Source organism: Ostrinia furnacalis, unplaced genomic scaffold (assembly GCF_004193835.3).
Source record: "Ostrinia furnacalis isolate ACB-3 unplaced genomic scaffold, ASM419383v2 OfSCF7182, whole genome shotgun sequence".
NCBI classification, from domain to species: Eukaryota; Metazoa; Arthropoda; class Insecta; order Lepidoptera; family Crambidae; genus Ostrinia; species Ostrinia furnacalis.
This window is the reverse complement of record NW_021137421.1, coordinates 1,077,788-1,099,557: the sequence shown is the minus strand read 5'-3', so window position 1 is coordinate 1,099,557 and position 21,770 is coordinate 1,077,788. Positions and strand designations below refer to the sequence as shown.

Below are 21,770 nucleotides of genomic sequence, written 5' to 3'. Positions count from 1 at the left end.
CGTTCGATTACGCTACAACTTAATTTACTTTGCTAATGATGCATAGTGCATACCATAATATTTGTTATTATTTGAAATTATTTATAAATATTGTACAAATAATTAAATAAATTAATTTAAAAAAATCGAAATCGATAATATTTATCGATCGAATTTGTCTTTGGTTATTATCTGACAGTCAATGCTGCCACCACAGCAAACTATTTCTTTATTTTTGACATTTGCTGTCAAAACAAATTAATTGATGAATGGATTTTGTGTTAAAAATTGTTATTTCTCATTTTAAACATAAAAATGTTTTGCTTAAAAGATAGTGAAGAGTATTATTTATGTCTCTCCGATCAGCCAAAAAGATTTGATGCAGATAGCCCCGTTACTAATGTGTTTTTCGATGATACTAATGGCCAGGTAAACAGTCAATATTTATTTGGATACAAAACCTTGTTTCCAATTAATATGTCGCTTAATTAAGTGACAAAGTGTATCTTCCCACCACAAAGTAGCATAATTTAACATTAAATTAAAAACACAATGAAGTTTTCATTATAAAAACTGTGATTAAAATAAACTCAATATTTTCCTCCAAAGGTATTTACAGTTCGATCGGGGGGCGTCACAGGAGTTACCGTAAATGGGATGGACGATTCTAAGTCTACATCATTCAGAATGGAAGATAGAGGCCCGATAATTTCGATAAAATTTTCACCAGACCACAAAATATTGGCAATACAACGTAACAATGAGATCCAGAATGCTACAATAGAATTTGTCAACTTTAAAGACCTGGCTCCAACGAACGTGGAATACTCGCACACTTGTAAATGGAAGAATGCTAAGATCCTCGGTTTTGTGTGGCCGAAAGCAAATGAAATAGCGTTTGTAACTGATCATGGTATAGAGTTGCTACATGTTGTTCCTGAGAAAAAACTGCTCAAAAGTTTAAAATCTATATCTTTCAGGTAATTTTTTTGACTTTACAATGTATTATTGTCATTTATTAATTGTAAATTTAACCCTGAAATTGTAAACAAATAAAAAAATATTGTCATTAACAATGAGGGTTTTCGTGATTGAAAAATCCGTCAGATGGCAATACGTAGTCGTGAGGTCCAAATGCTGCATGATTGGTGGATTTTGACATACCTGTCAATGTCATGTCAAAAATTACCAATCATGCAACATTTGGACCTTGTGTCTACGTATTGCCATCTGGCGGATTTTTAAATCGCGAAAACCTTCATTAGACAATTTTTTTCAAATGTATGTTCAATAAACAAAAAGCAATGTTATTATTTTTCAGTGGCGCATGGTTCTCGTGGTGCGCTCCCAGCAACACAGTGTTGCTGGCCGGCAACAACGGAGCCCTGCTGCAGCCGTTCTCACTAAATAACTCCACTATAACCAAGCTGCAGAAACTTGAGCGTGAGTACTGTCTTATTTTAAGTTTAGCACAATTACTTGGTATTCAATATTATTGTTTCTGTAATTTTGAATATTATAGACCAACTGAAGACAAAAGAATAAGTACATAGAGAATGTATTATGTAAAGAAAGCATTTTATAAAAGTGATGCTGAAAATACTTTTTTGTACAGCAAGAATTATAAAGCATTAAAAATACACGATTTTGTTTACAATTTTGCAGAAAGTTCTGATTTATCAAACTATGTAGTACTCACCTATTTCACTTTCAATTTATGAGAGCTACAATATTAAGGTCCCTACCCACTACACTGTCTCACACCATGACCGTGCTAGGAACGTGTCAGGCAAATAAGTATTATTTGTATTGATAAGTATGACCCAGTAGACTATTCCGTCACCGATCAACACCGTCGCGTGCCATGCACGGAGCGCCAACAAATGTTGCACAAAACGCCGTCGATCCGTTCAGTGGGCATAGTAGAGCCTATCGTGTTGCTTTTTGTGCCTGACACGTTCCTAGCACGGTCATGGTATGATACGGTGTAGTGGGTACCTTTAAAGTAAATTCTCTTGCTTACTTAATCTATTGTAACCCTAACCAACAAATAATACGATCCATTTTGCAGTGGACACGGCGCGGCCGGTGGTGGAGCGCGACGTGTTTCTACTACGGCTGTGCGACGCGACGTGGTGCGCCGTGTTCCGCCACGGGGCCGCCGCCGCCGCCGTGCCCGGGCCCACTGAGGTTACATATCACACTATAATAATTTTCCAATGCCAGTCCCATTATACTATGGCATGCTAAATAGTTTGGAATTGAAGTTGTCACAAATCTATACCAATATTATAAATGCGAAAGTAACTCTGTCTGTCTGTCTGTCTCTCTTTCACGCCTAACCACGGAACCGATTTTGATGAAATTTGACATAGAGATAGTTTGAGTCCCGGGAAGAGACATAGGAACACAGTATAGTTTTTATCCCGGTTTTTGAAACGGACGTGCGCGATAAAGCTTTTCTGTCACAGACAAAATTCCACGCGTGCGAAGTCACGGGCTGATGAATGTTACTATTTCTAGGCCATTAAAATTACCTTGAAAAAGAGGTTAACAATGGTGCATCTTCTCAGCACTGTCCCATTTAATATCCCAAAGTAGTGAAAAGGTTAAACTAATCGTCGCCAACGCCGCAAAGGCGCGAACCTTTTTTAAAAAAGTTTGTGTAAAAACGTCGTTTGTGACGTCACGCGGAACTTCACCGCATCATAACTTCGTAATTACTTGTTTGATTGACAAATAAAAAATAGGTGTCCAATATTTTTTGTGTATAGTTGATGGACTTATGCCCGTTTTCACCATAGATCCCAAATTTTAAGTGACTCCTATTCTAACAAAATTCCTGCCATGTGATACCACAGGGATCACTTAAAAAAAATTAGGGATTGATGGTAAAAACGGGCACTAGTCGGTTAACTATATTATCAAACAATGTTGGACACCTATTTTTTATTTGGGCGTAAAAGTTTTTTTTTAGGAAACTAGCCTAATAGGCCAGTTTTATTTGAGTGTATATTGTCCACAGGTGTGGCTGATGGGCGTGGGCGTGGGCGTGGGCTCGGTGACGCACGTGCTGCAGACGGGGCTGGTGGGCCGCTTCGCCGTCAGCGTCGTGGACGACCTGCTCGTGGTGCACCACCAGGTCAGACAGACCACTTCTTTTGTTGTATTACTAGCTCACCCTATTCATTAATTAAAAGCCTAAAGTCTGACTTAGATAAAGCCTGGTCCGTGAGCACGTAGAATCCGGTCCAATGACCCCAAGCTTGGGGTCATTGGACGGGATTCTAAGTGCTCACAGACCAGGCTTTAGATAGATAGATAGATAAATGGTTTATTTGCAAAACACATATTTAGCTAGCTCTCATATACGAATTTATTATGAACGATGGCTACTTTCTACCAGCAAGCCAAATTTTCGTAAGTAACAGATTCGCCCTCGTGAATTGCAATAAAATGCATGCCCGAATGCATGCAGCAGTGGGAGACGGCGTATGTGACTGCACCAGACAGTCTGCCAATAGAGAGAGATGGCGGGAGATCATGCGGAGAGTTGTATCCGCCTCTACAACCGATGTGAACAACGCCTCAACGTGACCACGACCGCTCTGCCAAGAAAAAGCATGCCCGAATGTTGACGAACCCGTCTTGACTTTAAACATATTTTGACGGAAGAACGAGACATTATAGTTCCAAAATACTGAACTGTCCTATGCATGACATTGACAGTGGGGCGCCACCGTCAATACCGGATCGCTGGTTCCGATTTTTGCCATGTTGGAAACCATATAGTTGAACGATGGTAGCGCCCCCCTGTCATTGAGTTTGGTGGGACAGTTCAGCGTGGGTCATCTATACGACCAATACACAAGATGGAAAGAGATAGTATAGATTGTCAACTCGATAGTCGTATTTTAATTTTAGGTAAACGATCTTTCGTATCGCTGCTAGTTCACCTCATGCAATGAATCATCATGGGCATCATCACTCGCTGCACTCCAAATCTGAAGCAACTGGAGGTTTTTGCCTAGTATTGCCTTACGAGGCTACTATTCTGATCAATAAGTATTGTCTACATTTAGTTTTAAAATTCATTAACAAACACAGATCGAATTATCTAATGAGTCAATAGGTACGTCATTATAAATGTATGTTTACTTTGGATATCAGTAAAAAATACGTAAATTATCAATATTAACACATAATTCCCTACAACTATTGACGCATCAAAAATATCATGCTGTCATTAAAGTAGCTTTTTGTGCTTTATTTTATGTGAAGTAAATCAACCTTATATCAAAAGTACAAAAAATCTGCACTAAAAAGTAAAAAATAAAATTACATCATTAATTTATTAGGACAAATGTATACCATGATTGATATTCTCGGAGTCGGTGCCAGCCTGCTCAGTGCCAAGCTCTAGAAATGTTTTAAATATTACGTGCCTATCAAATTTGAGGTTTTCCCTCGATTTCCCTAGAATCCCATCATCAGATCCTGACTTGGTGACAATGGGACCACCTGTGAGGCATACCCTTTCAAACAAAAAAAAAACATTTTGAAATCGGCCTAAGCGTCTTCGAGTAGGTACCTAATCAGGGAACATACATAAAAAATAAAATATTTCGACGAATTGAGAACCTCCTCCTTTTTTTTATGTCGGTTAAAAATCAACCAACATTTTCTCTTTACTGTAATTTTTGTTCCAGTCCAGCCACACGTCCCAGCTGTTCGACATCCAGGAGGACGTGAAAGTGGAGAACAGCACCGCCCACCACATCCCTACAGTCCAGGGCTGCGCTATGAAGCCCGCCTCGCTGGGAGACCAGCCCTGCCCTATGTGTATCCTTTGAAAGCGTCTGTAATTTTCTAAAGCCTGCTGGTCCGTGAGCACGTAGAATTTTGTCGCGCGTAATTATGTTACTGTCGCGCTCGCACACTCACTGCGGGCGCCCGTCGCACAGTCGCGACAGCAATATAATGAGGGCTATCGTTTTAGCGCTTACCAGTTAGCGCCACTGTAGAGTAAGGTCCTGTCACTTGCTAGTAGCGAAGACAGTGGCACCAACTGGTGAGCGCTAAAGTGGTAGGAAGACTATCACAATTTTGCACTCATCGAGATGGCGCCACTGTAGAGTAAGGTCCTGTCAATCGCCAGGGGTGCCAACTGTTAAGTATAAAAACGATAGCCCTCATTACGCGCGAGCGATAAGGATGGGTAGCTTGGGGTCATTGGACAAAATTCTACGTGCTCACGGACCAGGCTTTATCTAGTGAGCAATGGCGGGTAAACCGAGACAATTAATCGATCAAAGTGCCAAATGGGTGCAGTCCTGTTGTCCCCCCTGGTTCTCTCTCCAGGGGGGACAACAGGATTGCACTGCCAAATGGCCTTTAACCGCTTTTATGGTATAATGAAGCGGCGAATTTAGCTTACCACTGGAGGGGTTAAATGAAAAAGGTAATCCAATTGTTTCCGACACAGAAGTACCAGGTTCGATTTTCAGTGCAGTACGCTTGTTCTCAATCCGCCTGACACTGAAACATAAAGTTCCACCTTCAACTACCTGATCATCACTTTCATGAGGTAAATGCTAATTAGGCCTGACTTCCCTGTTACGGTAAAAAAAGACGGCAATTGGCGCCAAAACACTGCACGCTATCTAAAAACCGTGGGCTTCTATAATCTGGTCTCCGAGCACGTAGAATTTTGTCCAATGATTCCAAGCTACCCATCCTTATCGCTGGCGCGTAATTCTATTGCTGTCGCGACTGTGCGACGGGCGCCTGCAGTGAATGGGTAGCTTGGGGTCATTGGACAAAATTCTACGTGCTCGAAGACCGGGCTTTAGTAGAACACAAATGGTAAACATCTCGCCCTGGTTTGAATTTTTATTACATTTTATTTTCTTAACTTGACATCAGATTCTAGCAACTGGGTGGTGTTCCAGCCAGACTACATAATCGACGCGCGCCTGGGTTGTTTGTGGCGGGTCACACTCGAGCCCTCGGGGCTAGCGCATGCGGTAAGTGTTGCCATATTATACAGGTGTTGCTTGGTGAAAAATATTTTAAGCACACGATTTTAATTTTTTTTAAACTTTTGGTCCACAGAACACAGTTTACAATCGCCCAATTTTAGTCTATGTATATGTCTATTAAACTGAGTCAGTGCTTTAGGTATGGCAGTGGCACGGTAGGGATAACATTGACATATTATGACGTGACAGAGCAAACAAATCGAATCGCATTTGATATCTCGCTGACGTTTGACACCCACGTTCTATTGATAAATTATGTCAATTTTTCACTCGACATTGGCAGAAATAAACCTCCCAGAGAGGTTTGGTTGCCATAAATAAATAAAAAAAAACTCCCATAATATCTCAGGCACCGACTCTATTAAGCCGAATAGACCTATGGTTTATAAGGAAATAATAATGATGGATTAAATGCTGCATAAATATTGTTTATCCTCTCTCTAGCCAATATTTCGTCATCAAATATAAATTTTAAGTGACCCGGTAACACATAACAGGAATTTTGCTTTCATAGGGGTCACTTAAAAATTAGGCATTGATGGTGAAAACGGGCATAAGTCTCCAAATCTATAACTAAAGTGATCTTTATGGGCAGATACCAAAGGACGAGATCTCAAAGATAGTAGCGGTACTATTACGGCGGACGCACGGCAAGGGCACCGTCTACAGGATACTGAACCAACTCGTGGCCGACGCCGCCTTCTACCTGGTGGAGCTCGGGAAAGTGTTCGACGAGATCAACCAGGTGTACAGGTAGGTAAAGCTTCAACCACACCAACGCGACCTGTCATTGGACTTTAATCGCGCCGGTTGATGTTTGAAGCCAAATTAATACACGCATAACGTATTACTGAGTAAATTATTACTTAGGGGGCGTCCATTAATTACGTGAGACAATTTTGGCAGTTTTTCAACCCCCCCGCCCCCCTAGGTGAGATTTTTTCAGACCCCCTCCCCCCTCACAATCTCACGTGAGATTTCGTATAAGCAATCCCATCAAAAACAATACTTGTCAAAAAAACCAAGTCTCGCAACTCAGTTGTTCTACGGTAAAAAGTTGTAAGNTTTGTAACGGATCATGGTATAGAGTTGCTACATGTTGTTCCTGAGAAAAAACTGCTCAAAAGCTTAAAATCTATATCTTTCAGGTAATTTTGTTGACTTTACAATGTATTATTGTCATTTATTAATTGTAAATAAATAAAAACTTTATTATTAGATAATTTCTTTGAAACATTGTATGTTCATTGAACAAAAAAAGATGTTACTATTTTTCAGCGGCGCATGGTTCTCGTGGTGCGCTCCCAGCAACACAGTGTTACTGGCCGGCAACAATGGAGCCCTGCTGCAGCCGTTCTCACTAAATAACTCCACTATAACCAAGCTGCAGAAACTTGAGCGTGAGTACTGTCTTATTATAAGTTTAGCACAATGAGGGTTTTCGCGAATGAAAGATCCGCTAGATGGCAATACGTAGACGCGAGGTCCAAATGCTGCATGATTGGTGGATTTTGACATATCTGTCAATGTCATGTCAAAAATAACCAATCATGCAGCATTTGGACCTCGCGTCTACATATTGCCATCTGGCGGATTTTTCATTCGCGAAAACCCTCATTACTTGGTATTCAATATTGTTTCTGTAATTTCGAATATTATAGACCAACTGAAGAAAAAATAATCTGTATACTATAGAGAATGTATTATGTAAAGAAAGCATTTTATAAAAGTGATGCTGAAAATACTTTTTGTACAGTAAGAAAATTACAAAGCATTAAAAGTAGGTATGTGATTTTGTTTACAACTTAGCAGAAAATTCTGATTTATCAAACTATGTAGAACTCATCTATTTCACTTTCAATTTATGAGATCTACACTATTCAAGTAAATTCTTACTATAATACTTACTTACGCCTGTATTCACAAACATTACTATGAGGTCTCACAGTGCGCGTGGACGCACAGGGTGATACACGAACCAATCACAGAGCTCTTTTTAACGCTGTGCGTTCGACTTGCTGCTTCACTTAAGCAAGCATTGTTTGTGAATACGGGCGTTAATCTATTGTAACCGTAACCAGAGTAAGTACAAATGAGTAGGTCATCTTCATAGAAACGCACGGGCGCGGTTTGTATGTGAGCGCGCCAATACGTATGCGGCGCGCACGCACACACTGACAAAATTTAGCGGGGATTAGCGGGGAGCCAGTCGTGGTTGACCTATTCATTTGTATTTACTCTGCCGTAACAAAGAATACTATCCATGTTGCAGTGGACACGGCGCGGCCGGTGGTGGAGCGCGACGTGTTCCTACTACGGCTGTGCGACGCGACGTGGTGCGCCGTGTTTCGCCACGGAGCCGCCGCCGCCGCCGTGCCCGGGCCCACTGAGGTTACATAACACACTAACACTATAACAATCATTTTACACTAACCACCATACTATGGCAAGTTAAACAGTTTGGAATTGAAGTTGTTGTCACAAATCTATACTATAAATAAATAAATAATCTTTGGACCATTTCACACAGCGCCAGCTAGCCCCACGGCTAGCTTAACGGATATACTACTTATATACTTTTTTTTTTTTTAAATACATACATATTATACATAGTAACACCCAGACCCGTCACAGAAATTAAAATTCATCATTTCAATTTCTGCCCGGCCGGGAATTGAACCCGGGACCTCTCGGCATAGTAGTCCGTTCTAAACCACGACACCAAACGGCCGACATATACATTTAATATAATAAATGCGAAATGTCTCTCTGTGTCGCTTTCATGCCTAAACCACTGAACCAATTTTATTAAGGCATAGAGATAGTTTGAGTCCCGGGAAGAGACATAGGAACACAGTATAGTTTTTATCCCGGTTTTTGAAACGGACGCGCGCGATAAAGCTTTTCTGTCACAGACAAAATTCCACGCGAGCGAAGTCACGGGCTGAAATTATAAACAAATGTTACTATTTCTAGGCCATTAAAATTGCCTTGAAAAAGAGGTTAACAATGGTGCATCTTCTCAGCACTGTCCTATTTAATATCCCAAAGTAGTGAAACGGTTAAACTAAACGTCGCAAACGCGGAAAAGTTAAAGTTTGTGTAAAAATGTCGTTTGTAAAAATTAAAAATATTGCGTATGAAAAAGTTCATCCCCAATTTTCCACACTTGGGGGTGAAATATTTTCTTCAAATTCGCATAAAACCACCCTTTTGATAATACCTATTCAACAAAAAAATAATCGTTCAAATTGATTTATAATCGGCGGAGATATTGCGTATAAAAAAGTTCATCCCCAATTTTACACCCTTGGGGGTTGTTTTTTCTATTATTAAATTGAAATGGGACCACCCTTGAGGTATTACCTATACGCCGAAAAAAGATTTGTTCAAATCGGTTCATAATAATTGGCGGAGTTATCGCGTAACAAACATAGAAAAAAAAACATACGGGTCGAATTGAGAACCTCCTCCTTTTTTGAAGTCGGTTGAAAATAGGTGTCCAATATTTTTTGATAATATAGTTAACCGACTAATGCCCATTTTCACCATAGATCCAGACCATAGATCCCAAATTTTTAAGTGACCTCTATGTTAACAAAATTCCTGCTATGTGATACCACAGGGGTCACTTAAAAATTAGGGATTGATTGTGAGAACGGGCGTAAAAGTTTTTTTTAGGAAACTAGCCTAATAGGCCAGTATTATTTGAGTTTATATTGTCCACAGGTGTGGCTGATGGGCGTGGGCGTGGGCGTGGGCTCGGTGACGCACGTGCTGCAGACGGGGCTGGTGGGCCGCTTCGCCGTCAGCGTCGTGGACGACCTGCTCGTGGTGCACCACCAGGTCAGACAGACCATGTTCTTTTGTTGTATTACTATAGTCTGGTCTGCGAGCAATGACCCCAAGCTACCCATTCTTATCGCTCGCGTGTAATTATGTTGCTGTCGCGACTGTGCGACGGGCGCCCGCAGTGAGTGTGCGAGCGCGACAGCAACATAATTACGCGCGAGCGATAAGGATGGGTAGCTTGGGGTCATTGGACAAAATTCTACGTGCTCACAGACTATAGCGAGCCTGTTCCGCGAGTTTGCATCGAGCGACGACGCGGACACCTCCTAGGATATTTGATCGACACTCAGAGCGAGCACTCACTTCCCTCGTCTATACCACCTCCTGCAATGAATCATCATCAGATTAGCTACGACTTCACTGCACTCCAAATTTAACCGACGCATTTGCATTTCTCAAAAGATTATGCTTACATTTCTTACACTTGCCGGACGGCCATTTTATAAGGCGTTTTCAATACCTGAAATAATCTTGACCGTAAAAATAGAAGAAATTCATGTGGCTACTATTCTGCTAAGATAAGTATTTCCTACATTTAATTTAGAAACTCACCAACACAACAGATATAATTATTTAGTCAGGTCGCCTTTTGCACAATTTTCATCATCATCATTTCAGCCACAGAACATCCACTGCTACATAATAAATCTCCCCCAATGATTTCCAGATTTACTATTTTAAAATGTGAAAAAAAAAGTTGATTTTGATTTTATTTCAAAGGTGTAAGGTACAAAATCAACTAACATGCCTCTACATGACTTTTGTTCCAGTCCAGCCACACGTCCCAGCTGTTCGACATCCAGGAGGACGTGAAAGTGGAGAACAGCACCGCCCACCACATCCCTACAGTCCAGGGCTGCGCCATGAAGCCCGCCTCGCTGGGAGACCAGCCCTGCCCCATGTGTATCCTTTGAAAGCGTCTGTAATTTTCTAAAGCCTGCTGGTCCGTGAGCACGTAGAAAAATTTGTCGCGCGTAATTATGTTGCTGTCGCGCTCGCACACTCACTGCGGGCGCCCGTCGCACAGTCGCGACAGCAATATAATGAGGGCTATCGTTTTAGCGCTTACCAGTTAGCGCCACTGTAGAGTAAGGTCCTGTCACTTGCTAGTAGCGAAGACAGTGGCACCAACTGGTGAGCGCTAAAGTGGTAGGAAGACTATCGCAATTTTGCACTCATCAAGATGGCACCACTGTAGAGTAAGGTCCTGTCAATCGCCAGGGGTGCCAACTGTTAAGTATAAAAACGATAGCCCTCATTACGNTAAATGGGCGCAATTGATTTTGTGAATTAAATTGCTAAAATCTTTTTATAGTCGTGAAAGAAAAGTGGTTCACAATGTGTTAAAGTATTTGTCGAAGAGAAATACTAAGGGTTCGGACTAGAGATGGGTTATACTAGGTAAATTTGATAGGTGCACCTATTCCTAGTATTTATTAATACTCGATCCAAATACCTATTCCACTTAGTACGTAGTAATTTAGCATACTTGACGCGACTAGTGCGGACTAATCCACGTAATATGACTTTAAAATACAATTTGTTGTTGGTTGTTGGCGTATTTAAAAGATATCAATTTCATAAAAATATTTACATATTTTTTTGTACATGAATATGGTTTGACTACGTTTATGTGCGTTTGCTTCGTCGCGCTCAAATTTGTTTGGTCAGACAGAGACGGAGTGAATCTCTACGTTCGCACATAAGCTTAGCGAGAAATACTCGGTGCGCGTAATACACGACTACGGATTACGCAATAATAACCTCTATTACTTTGACAGTAAGGTCGGAAATCGTGTAATTTATAAAATACTAGGTGGATCAAGTATTTAAAAAAATGGAATAGGTGCCGCTTAGTACTGTAAAATACCTAGTGTGTGGATCTGTTCTAGTAAATACGTCTCATCTCTAGTAGTCAGTGAGTGACAAAATTAAGTAACTTTGACCCGTTATAATTCTTAAACTACTGGTTCAAATTGAATGAAATTTTAAATATACCGTGTCTTTACAATGCCTGCACAGCTAATGAAAATTCAGCCTTCTAGTTTTATCCACAACGAAGTTACAGGGGGTCGAAAATGGCCTGAATTGCTTCGAGAAAAGGATGGTACGGCCGTGCCGCTTTTTTGCTCGACTTGGTGGGGGCACTGCCGTGCCCCCAGATGATTTACATTGCATTAGTTATCTATGCTTTAATTAGGAAATTAATATTAAAAAAAACATTACCTCTAATTTCTTTATTGCTTAGAATAAAAATTAAGTAGAATAATTTATCAATGATCATTATTAAATTATTAATACCTTGTTTGTACCACATGAAGCAATAAAGATATTATGATTATTATGATTATTTATTTTTTAATTTAAAATAACCCAGTTTCTCGCAACTTTACCCTATTTCTTGCTGAAAAACATTACGTGATTTTGTCGAGACCCCCTCTCTCCCCTACGTGAAACTTAGTGAAGTTAGAATTCTTGCTAATTTTTTCGCTGATCGATTGTACAAATCGATCGATACTAGGGATGTTATGGATATGTAGTTTCGGTCATGGTTACGGATATAGGAATAATATTATAGCGGTTTCGGTTACGGTTACGGATATTTTTTTTTATTTCGGATATCTGAAAGTTACGGTTACGGATATCCATAATATCCCTGATGTGTTTGAGCAGGAAATGGGCGGAGCTAGAGATGGCGCGTAACACGGCCGGGCCGCCGCCGGACGCGCGGCCCGGACAGCTGCGGACGGTGGTCTCGCAGGCCGACATGTGCACGAACGTGCTGCAGGCCCACTCGGACGACGAGCACGCGGTGCAGGTAAAAAAAACTAAAAACTAGCCAGTATGCTCATTATAAAGAAATAATTGATATGTCTATAGTCTGGTCTGTGAGCACGTAGAATTTTGTCCATTGACCCCAAGCTACCCATCCTTATCGCTCGCGCGTAATTATATTGCTGTCGCGACTGTGTGACCCGTAGTGAGTGTGCGAGCGCGACAGCAACATAATTACGCGCGAGCGATAAGGATGGGTAGCTTGGGGTCATTGGACAAAATTCTACGTGCTCGCAGACCAGACTTATAGATCAGCGCAAAATGGTTTTTTACCAGACTAAGGCGAAATTATAAGAAAGGTTTGACGCAGACCGCCCCATTCGCACTCAGATAAAAGTTAAAACCTATTTTATTAATAAAAGTTACACACTAGTTGAAATCTGGTTTAAATTGTCATTTTAATCCAGTGTTCATTCCGAGTGTAACTTTTATTAATAATGGATGGGGTACCATTTTTGAAACCATTCAACTTGTTGATTGAACATGTTAAACGACCTTTTTCCTAGTGTGACTATTTTGCGAATGGAACGAAATATCGCAATAAAATAGATAAAAAATTAAATTAAATTGAAAATAATACAAAATCAGTTATTGCAACGGGGCATCACAAATCACACAATACGCATTATGTAGCACAGAAACATCGTGAAATTATTCCAAGAATGCTCTAAAACCGTGCTCTTTCCAGGTGGTCACATCGTACCTGGCCTCTTTATCCCGCTACGATATGGTGGTCCAACACCCAGTAGCCGAGCTGTGCGTCCGGACACTCGTGACCAAGGGTGCTTGTGGGCGGCTCCGGGCTTTAGTAAGAAGGGGCTGCCTCGGGGATTCCCGGCCTTTGGCGTGTCAGCTGTTGTCTCTCGGGCACATAGACCCGGCTGCCGCTCAGCTGGCCTTGGATATGATGTGGCGACTGAAGGGCTATGAGGTGAGCTACTGTGTTTATTGCGTAATGATGGGCCTTAGGAGGGGCTGCCTCGGGGACTCCCGGCCTTTGGCGTGTCAGCTGTTGTCTCTCGGGCACATAGACCCGGCTGCCGCTAAGTAAGTAATTTTCTATTATAATGTTATTTTTGTTTCTATAGGATACTCAAACCGTACGAAATTCCCGGGCGTGATTACGGTTTTTCCATCTTTACAACCTTATAAAAAGTTAAAGACCAAAATAAAAATCCTTTTCAGTTAGAATTTAGGTTATTCATGAAGCGAATACTGCCTCCGTTCATTTATTTTTACTTTGAACCTTGTCACAGGACGCCTAAAGCCTTGACTGAGTGGTATTTGAGGTACATAGCGTTTTCCTCAACCCATATTGACTTTTGACCCCTAATAAGTATTTTTATTATAAAGCATTGAACATAATAAAAGTAACAATAAAATAAAATTATAATAGATTTTCAATAATATTAACAACTGAAAATTACTAGTGACAGACACCACCTCAGTAGAATGTTAACAATAATTTCACCTCAGTCGCAGAAGGTTAATCAAATGAAGCTGCGCAATCGTTTTTATTTGTTTACTGGCTTTCTGATGCCTTCAGGTCTCATAAGAATTACCCTGGGTTGGATCATCTTACTTGAACTATACTTACGAGCAAAAGTATGAAATCACCCCTTTGTGTTCCAAGCGATCTTAAGAACTGAATGACTATGTATTGTATGTATCTATGGTATGAATTTTAAGTTTATAATATTTCCTTTAAAATGGTACCATTTTTATTGATCTTCTATTAGTCATTTAGTTTTTATGATCGCTCGGAATAAATAGTGAGATTCTATATTTTTGCTCGCGAGTGTATAACAACCCCTGTCGCCAATTCCAGGACATAATAGAGATCCTGCTGAGCTGGGGCTGGGTGGTAGCGGGGGTGGGCGCGGCGCGCGCGGGCGGCGGCGGCGCGGCCTGGCCCGGCGCCGCNCGGGGACTCCCGGTCTTTGACGTGTCAGCTGTTGTCCCTGGGGCACATAGACCCGGCTGCCGCTATGCTGGCCTTGGATATGATGTGGCGATTGAAGGGTTATGAGGTGAGTCTATGTGTTAAGAAAAGTAATTTTCTATTATAATGTTATTTTTTATAGGATACTCAAACCGTGCGAAATTCCCGGGCGTGATCGTAGCAGCGTAGTTCCGAAGGAGATTACGGTTCATCTTTACAACCTTATAAAAAGTTTAAGGACAAAATAAAATTCCCTTTCAGCTAGAATTTAGGTTATTTATAAAGCGAATACTGCCTCCTTTCATTTATTTTTACTTTGAACCTTGTCGCAGGACGCCTAAAGCCTTGACTGAGTGGTATTTGAGGTACATACTACATACCGTTTAACTCAACCCATATTGATTGACCCCTAATAAGTAATTTTATTATAAAGCATTGAACATAATGAAAGTAACAATAAAATAAAATTATAATACATTTTCAATAATAATAACAACTGAAAATGACTACTGACAGACACCATCTCAGTAGAATGTTAACAATAATTTCACCTCAGTCGCAGAAGGTTAATCAAATGAAGCTGCGCAATCGTTTTCGTTTATAAAATTAAACACATTTTCAATCTGTCAGAGGGAGAAATATTAGCATTATTAATATATTTTTTATTTGTTTACCGGCTTTCTGATGCCTTCAGGTCTTATAAGAATTACCCTGAGTTGGATCATCTTACTTGAACTATACTTACGAGCAAAAGTATGGAATCACCCCTTTGTGTTCCAAGCGATCTTAAGAACTGAATGACTATTGTATTGTATGTATCTATGGTATCAATTTTAAGTTTATAATATCTCCTTTAAAATGGTACCATTTTTATTGATCTTCTATTAGTCATTTAGTTTTTATGATCGCTCGGAATAAATAGTGAGATTCTATATTTTTGCTCGCGAGTGTATAACAACCCCTGTCGCCAATTGCAGGACATAATAGAGATCCTGCTGAGCTGGGGCTGGGTGGTAGCGGGGGTGGGAGCGGCGCGCGCGGGCGGCGGCGGCGCGGCCTGGCCCGGCGCGGCCGCGAGGAAACTACTAGCAGCCGCTAAAGGGGACCCGCCTGCCTTCGCTACCGTGTTCCGCGCGCTACAGGCACGGAACACGCGGCTGAGAGGCGCGCCGCACTTCCTCAAAGGTTAGTTGCTTTTGCATCAACTTTGAAACGTATCCCAGGACATTATAGAGACGCAAGCTTCTAGCAGCAGCTAAGGGGGACCCGCCTGCCTTCGCTACCGTGTTCCGAGCGCTGCAGGCACGGAACACGCGGCTGAGAGGCGCGCCGCACTTCCTCAAAGGTCAATTGCTTTTGCATCAACTTTGAAACGTATCCCAGGACATTATAGAGACGCAAGCTTCTAGCAGCGGGTAAGGGGGACCCGCCTGCCTTCGCTACCGTGTTCCGAGCGCTGCAGGCACGGAACACGCGGCTGAGAGGCGCGCCGCACTTCCTCAAAGGTCGGCTACTTTTACATCAATTTTGAAGCTCATGCTAGGACATTATAGGGACGCAAGTTACTGGCGGTCGCTGAAGGGGACCCGCTTGCGTTTGCTACCGTATTCCGCGCACTGCAGGCACGGAACATATGCGGCTGAGAGGCGCGCCGCACTTCCTCAAAGGTCAGTTTAGACCAGTCTTTCCTAAAGTGGGCGATAACGCCCCCTTGTGAGCGCTGCAAGCTTAAAGGGGGGCGGTAAGAGACCCAGAAAAAAAATCGGGACGTTGTGTAGAGGCTTGGGAGGCGTCATCTACTAGGAGGACTCTTAGACACCGACTGAGCTCGACTCTTGACTACAAAAATGGGGGGCGCTAAAAAATAATTTACTGTCAAAGTGGGCAGTAGACTAAATAAGTTGGGAACCGCTGGTTTAGACTATACTGCATCTCACTTAACACCAGATGCGATTGCGATCAAATACCTACCTGCCTTGATACGCATAAAAAAAAACTGTTCTCTACAGTTCGACAGGTATCACAATAGTAGCCCCAGCCTACTGGTAAATCTTGACAGCTTATGTTTATTTGAAATGCCAAGATGAATTGGATTTTTCTTGCAAATTGATGACGTAGAATAAGTTTTGCTGACGAAATATAAACATTACGCAAACACTTTTTGTTGCTAATTGTATCGTGTGTAGTGTGAAAAACATTCAGTTCAAACGCGCTTACTTATTTCATAATATTTTATTTAATCCTGAAGAAGAGACTATTAATTCCACGTCAAAAATATCGTTAACAGTCAGTCTTTCCATAAATATCGACAAAATCTATCTCGTAGTTTGATCAAGCCACAGAGTGTTGTTTAATTAAAGTATTATTACTCCATTTGTGTTGTAATAAGCATGGGGACATTATCTTATCGAGTAAATAATGCCGGTCAAGTTATCTAGACCTATGCTCGCTGGCTTATCTACGCCAATATTGTTAAGAAGAAAGTGTTTGTGTGTTTGTTTAGTACTTATCTTAGAAACAAACGGTTATGCATATGATGCGCGGGAGTTTTCGATAGAAAACACTTATTATGCATTTTATTACTAAAGGGGTAAAGTTTCAGTTATTGGACACGTAAGGGTCTACTTTTAGGGAGGAAATAGGTGTTCTCTTGTCATATTATGGTTACCGCAAAATTTAATAGAATAGCGTAGTAGAGGATAGTACAAATAGAATCTAATCTGCATCCACACAAGATACAGAACTTTCTGCGTCTGATAAACTAAGGTAGCACTTTGAATTATTGGTATAGGATGACAAAGTGAAAGCGAACCGCCATCCTCAGAGTCCCTCATGGAGTGCCCTGATATGGAATATTCATAGGTTTTAGTGGATAAACTTGGGGCATATGGCTGCTAGTCGCTTGTTAGTCTCTACAATAATCTGCTGTATCAAAAAGGTCGCGTATGTCACTCGAAAAATGTCGCGGGACATGGTTAGTGAGAGATAAATTTTTATTTATCTTGGGACTGAAATATTTAAGATATTATTGTTAGGTGCATACCTACATTTTGAATTACGTAAGATAACAATATTTTTCACAAAATTAGCAACGATATTTCCCGAAAGTTCGATTTGGAAGAGGAGAGAGAATTAACATTGAAAATAAGGAAAACTTTTTGCTTTGCCTTCAATGTCGATTCTAATTAGTTTTAATGAAAATACTACCATTTTGTTTCCGTATCTTGGCCGTTAGCGATGTAATTTGATGACTATTCTCTTCCCTTATAAACTTTCCGAGGGATCGGTTGAACATCCTCCATTCGGGAACATGTCAGCCCGAATGAGATCAATAGACTTCCAATTCTTCGCGTTATAATGATATCTACTCACTGGCCAACTAAGTAGGTAAACATACAAATCCGCCGAACATAATTTCATTTGCCTACTTACTTACATAATTATTTCGTGCGTGGCCATTAACATACAATTAAATACTTTCGTTGTAACCTTGCCGCATAAATGCTTTGCTCAGTTAAATAACATGTCATCATCATCATCATCAACAGCCCTTTACAGTCCACTGCGACTTAGGGACTACACAACAAACAGAGAATGGGCAGCAGCGCTCTCTGAAAAACATCAATCTTTTAAACTGCGATCTCCAACCCGCCTGCCAAGCGTGGAGATTATGGCAAATCCCTCCACCATAGTGGAGGAGGCTCATAGTCCAGCAGTGGACTGTAAAGGGCTGTTGATGAAATAACATGTAGGTAGGTGAAATTAAACTCTGTCTTATTACTAATGTTAATAAATTATATTAACCTTTGTTTCAGGAGAACAATGTGACAGTTACGTGGAGTATTACAAGCAAATCACCTCAGAATAAGTATAATTTTGAAAATTTTAACAAATCATATAAAGATTCTTATTGTTCACGTTGATTGTTATTTACAAATGATTACCTAACCTATTATTGAATCTGTAAATAATTAAATGTATATTTTGTTATGAAATATAGATGGTGATATTTTGATCTGTTTGTCTCTAATGGAACATTATGAGTATTGCTCCCCCTAATGCTTCATCTATTCAACCAGGTGCGATTGCGGTCAAATACCTGCCTTGTCTAGCATAAAAAAAAAATCTCTTTGCATGGTTTTTATAAATTATGCTTATCAAAAAATATGCAGGTAAAGTATCGAAAGTTCGATCCGAGAAACACATAGTATAAATCTCTCAAACAAAAACGAATAATGGGAATGACTTTGATAAAAAACTGCAGAAATGTTGCATATTAAAATATATAATTTTATTGTAAAATCTTACAAAGACAGTTTTATACACTGGACAGGTAACAAATATAGAAATGCATGCTTATAATATAGGCAGGTAGGTAAAACTTAGCAAGTTACATGTGCACCACCGCTCTGATGGACTTGCCAGTGTGCATCAAGTGGAATGCTTCATTGATTTCTTTCAGAGGGACGTCATGTGTAACAAAGTTATCAATTGGCAGTTTGTTGGTCAGGTACTCGTCAACAAGCTTAGGCACGCTGTCACGACTCTTGTACCCTCCAAAAGCCGTTCCCTTCCAGGTGCGACCAGTCACAAGCTGGAAGGGACGAGTCGAGATCTCCTCACCGGCAGCGGCCACTCCGATGATTACGGACACGCCCCAACCCTTGTGGCAAGCTTCCAGAGCTGCCCTCATGGTGTTCACATTACCGATGCATTCAAATGTGTAATCCAATCCACCATCTGTGAGACCGACTAAGACTTCCTGAATTGGCTTGTCGGAATCCTTAGGGTTCACAAATTCAGTGACACCAAACTTCTTGGCCACTTCAAATTTGTCAGGGTTGATGTCCACTCCAATGATTCTCTTGGCTCCAGCGGCCTTGCATCCCAGTGCCACAGCTAATCCCACGGCTCCCAGCCCGAAGATGGCACAGTTGGACCCTGGCTCCACCTTGGCTGTGTTCAGAGCTGCACCATAACCGGTGGGGATTCCACAGCCGAGCAGGCACACTTTGTCTAACGGCGCGGAATCGGCTACTTTGCACAGAGAAATTTCTAAAACTACAGTGTATTCACTGAATGTTGAGCATCCCATGAAGTGGTACAACTCCTGGCCCTTGCAGCGGAACCGCTTGGTGCCGTCGGGCATGACTCCCTGGCCTTGGGTCACGCGCACTCTCTGGCAGAGATTGGTTTTCGGGTTCAAGCAGAATTTGCATGTCTTGCACTGAGGTACATACAACGGAACGACGTGGTCGCCTGGCTTCACAGAAGTTACGCCTTCGCCGACGCTCTCGACGATGCCGCCACCTTCATGACCGAGAATAACGGGGAACACACCCTCTGGGTCCTTTCCGGACAGAGTGTATGCGTCAGTATGGCAGACGCCGGTCGCAGTGATCTTGACGCGAACTTCGCCTGCTTTTGGTGGATCCACTTCGATCTCTTCAATAGATAAAGGCTTGCCGGCTTCCCAGGCGACGGCAGCTTTACATTTTATCACTTTACCGGCAGTTGACATCGTGTTGAATTCACTGGACGTCTGCCAACTATGAACGCTGATGGATGACTGAATGAAAACTTGAATCTAATGGAAAATGGTTAGCTCTCGGTTGGAGATAAGAAGCTATCAATTGATGATGATGTAACAGCAAATATTCAGCTGACCTTGAGCCTTGATCGTGAATTCATGAATTTTTTTATAACGTGAAACGTCGCTCGCCTTCGCCTCGCTCGCTCAAGCTGTCAAAAACGTCATAACAAAAGTTTTTGAAGTTAGTTCTGCTGGTTCTGCTTGCTTGTTTACTCGCCCAAATAATGTTTTAAAAACGTAAAACATTAGTACAAAAATATATTTTTATCTAATGTTCGATTACTTAATTATTAAAATAAAACAAAATTAGCTTAAAAAGTTCACGGATATTAATATTACAAAAAATCAGACCCAACCTAGCTTCGTAAATAGTTTATCAGAACGATCCAAATTCCGAACCAAGCCAAAGCGAGCATGGATAATGGGGATGTTGCCTGGGTCAAAAAGCAAGAGTTTTAATTAGTCCGTCATTTAACTTATCAAAAAATACTCTACACGTATTTTTCACTTTTTCAAACTAATGAAAATTTAAAGAGATAAAGCGCCCCAAAGTTCATAAGAAGAGGCCCGTGACGTCAACGCTTGCTTAAAAATGCCGCACGTTGTGACTTCAACGCACCATAACTATGTAATTATTTGTTAGATTGACAAATAAAAATANAACTTCACTTGGTAAGTTCGTTTGATCATCTAATAATATTTTTATGCTGTTCTAATAAATTAGTTTAGGATATTACCTACTAGATAAAGAACAGAAGTACCTACTTATCTTTAGTCTTAACAACATAATCTCTAAGGGGTTCAAAGTCTTAAAGGGATTGTATAGGAAACTCATCTATCTTCGAATGATTTTATACTCGTAATACTTAATACGGTGTTCTTTTCTTATGGCAAGCAATTAAACAAACTTAAGTGACAGATCAAAATAGAGACCGGGAGAGTGTAGGTAAAAACTATTTCATGACATGACATTTTGAGAATAATTTCTTATGTGAATGAATCACTACATAGTATAAAACAAAGTTGTTTTCCTGTCTGTCTGTCCCTATGTTTGCTTAGATCTTTATAACTACGCAACGGATTTTGATGCGATTTCTTTGATGGATAGGTTGATCAAGAGGAAGGCTTGTATGTATAAAACATGCTTATTATAAAGGAGAAACGTCTTCTACTTAAGTTTACTTCATACTTTTCATCATCACTGAAACCGCTTTTCTTTCGCCAATCCAACAAATCCCTCGATAAAATCCAACTGTCGAGAAAGTATTAATGTAAACTCGCGAAGTTTATTTTAATCAGAAAGAGTTAATTAAGCAGAGGCTTTCCTTAAACAATGGTAGCTTCATCCTTGTTGTAGAAGCGACATTTTTCAATTTGCCCCAGGGCTAAGCTTATTTACAAGCCTGGAGTACTTCGAATGGCCGACTGATGCGAAGTCGGAATTAATTTACTCAACGAAGATTAGGCTTGGATAAACAATATGCAATGTTAAGGGAAAGACAATTATTATTTTTCTTTTTTCGGGTTT

The 21,770-nt window shown here is 40.8% G+C and overlaps 2 protein-coding genes across 2 annotated transcripts; one reads left to right on the top strand and one right to left on the bottom strand.

Annotated features, from left to right (window-relative positions):
* Positions 1-273: 273 nt before the first annotated feature.
* Positions 274-19,019, top strand: Bulli (regulator of MON1-CCZ1 complex protein bulli; the record flags this gene model as incomplete). The annotated part of the gene is made up of 12 exons (XM_028319425.1): positions 274-408; positions 589-959; positions 1,301-1,422; positions 2,051-2,169; positions 3,005-3,121; positions 4,689-4,821; positions 5,905-6,005; positions 6,616-6,773; positions 12,546-12,690; positions 13,396-13,638; positions 15,627-15,834; positions 18,465-19,019. Coding segments are annotated over 12 exons (1,905 nt in total), but the record flags the coding sequence as incomplete, so codon positions are not given.
* On the bottom strand, positions 18,919-20,386 carry Fdh (alcohol dehydrogenase class-3 Fdh). Its single transcript, XM_028319414.1, has one exon. The coding sequence runs from the start codon at positions 20,168-20,170 to the stop codon at positions 19,040-19,042; it is 1,131 nt and encodes a 376-aa protein (XP_028175215.1). The 5' UTR covers positions 20,171-20,386; the 3' UTR covers positions 18,919-19,039.
* Positions 20,387-21,770: the final 1,384 nt, after the last annotated feature.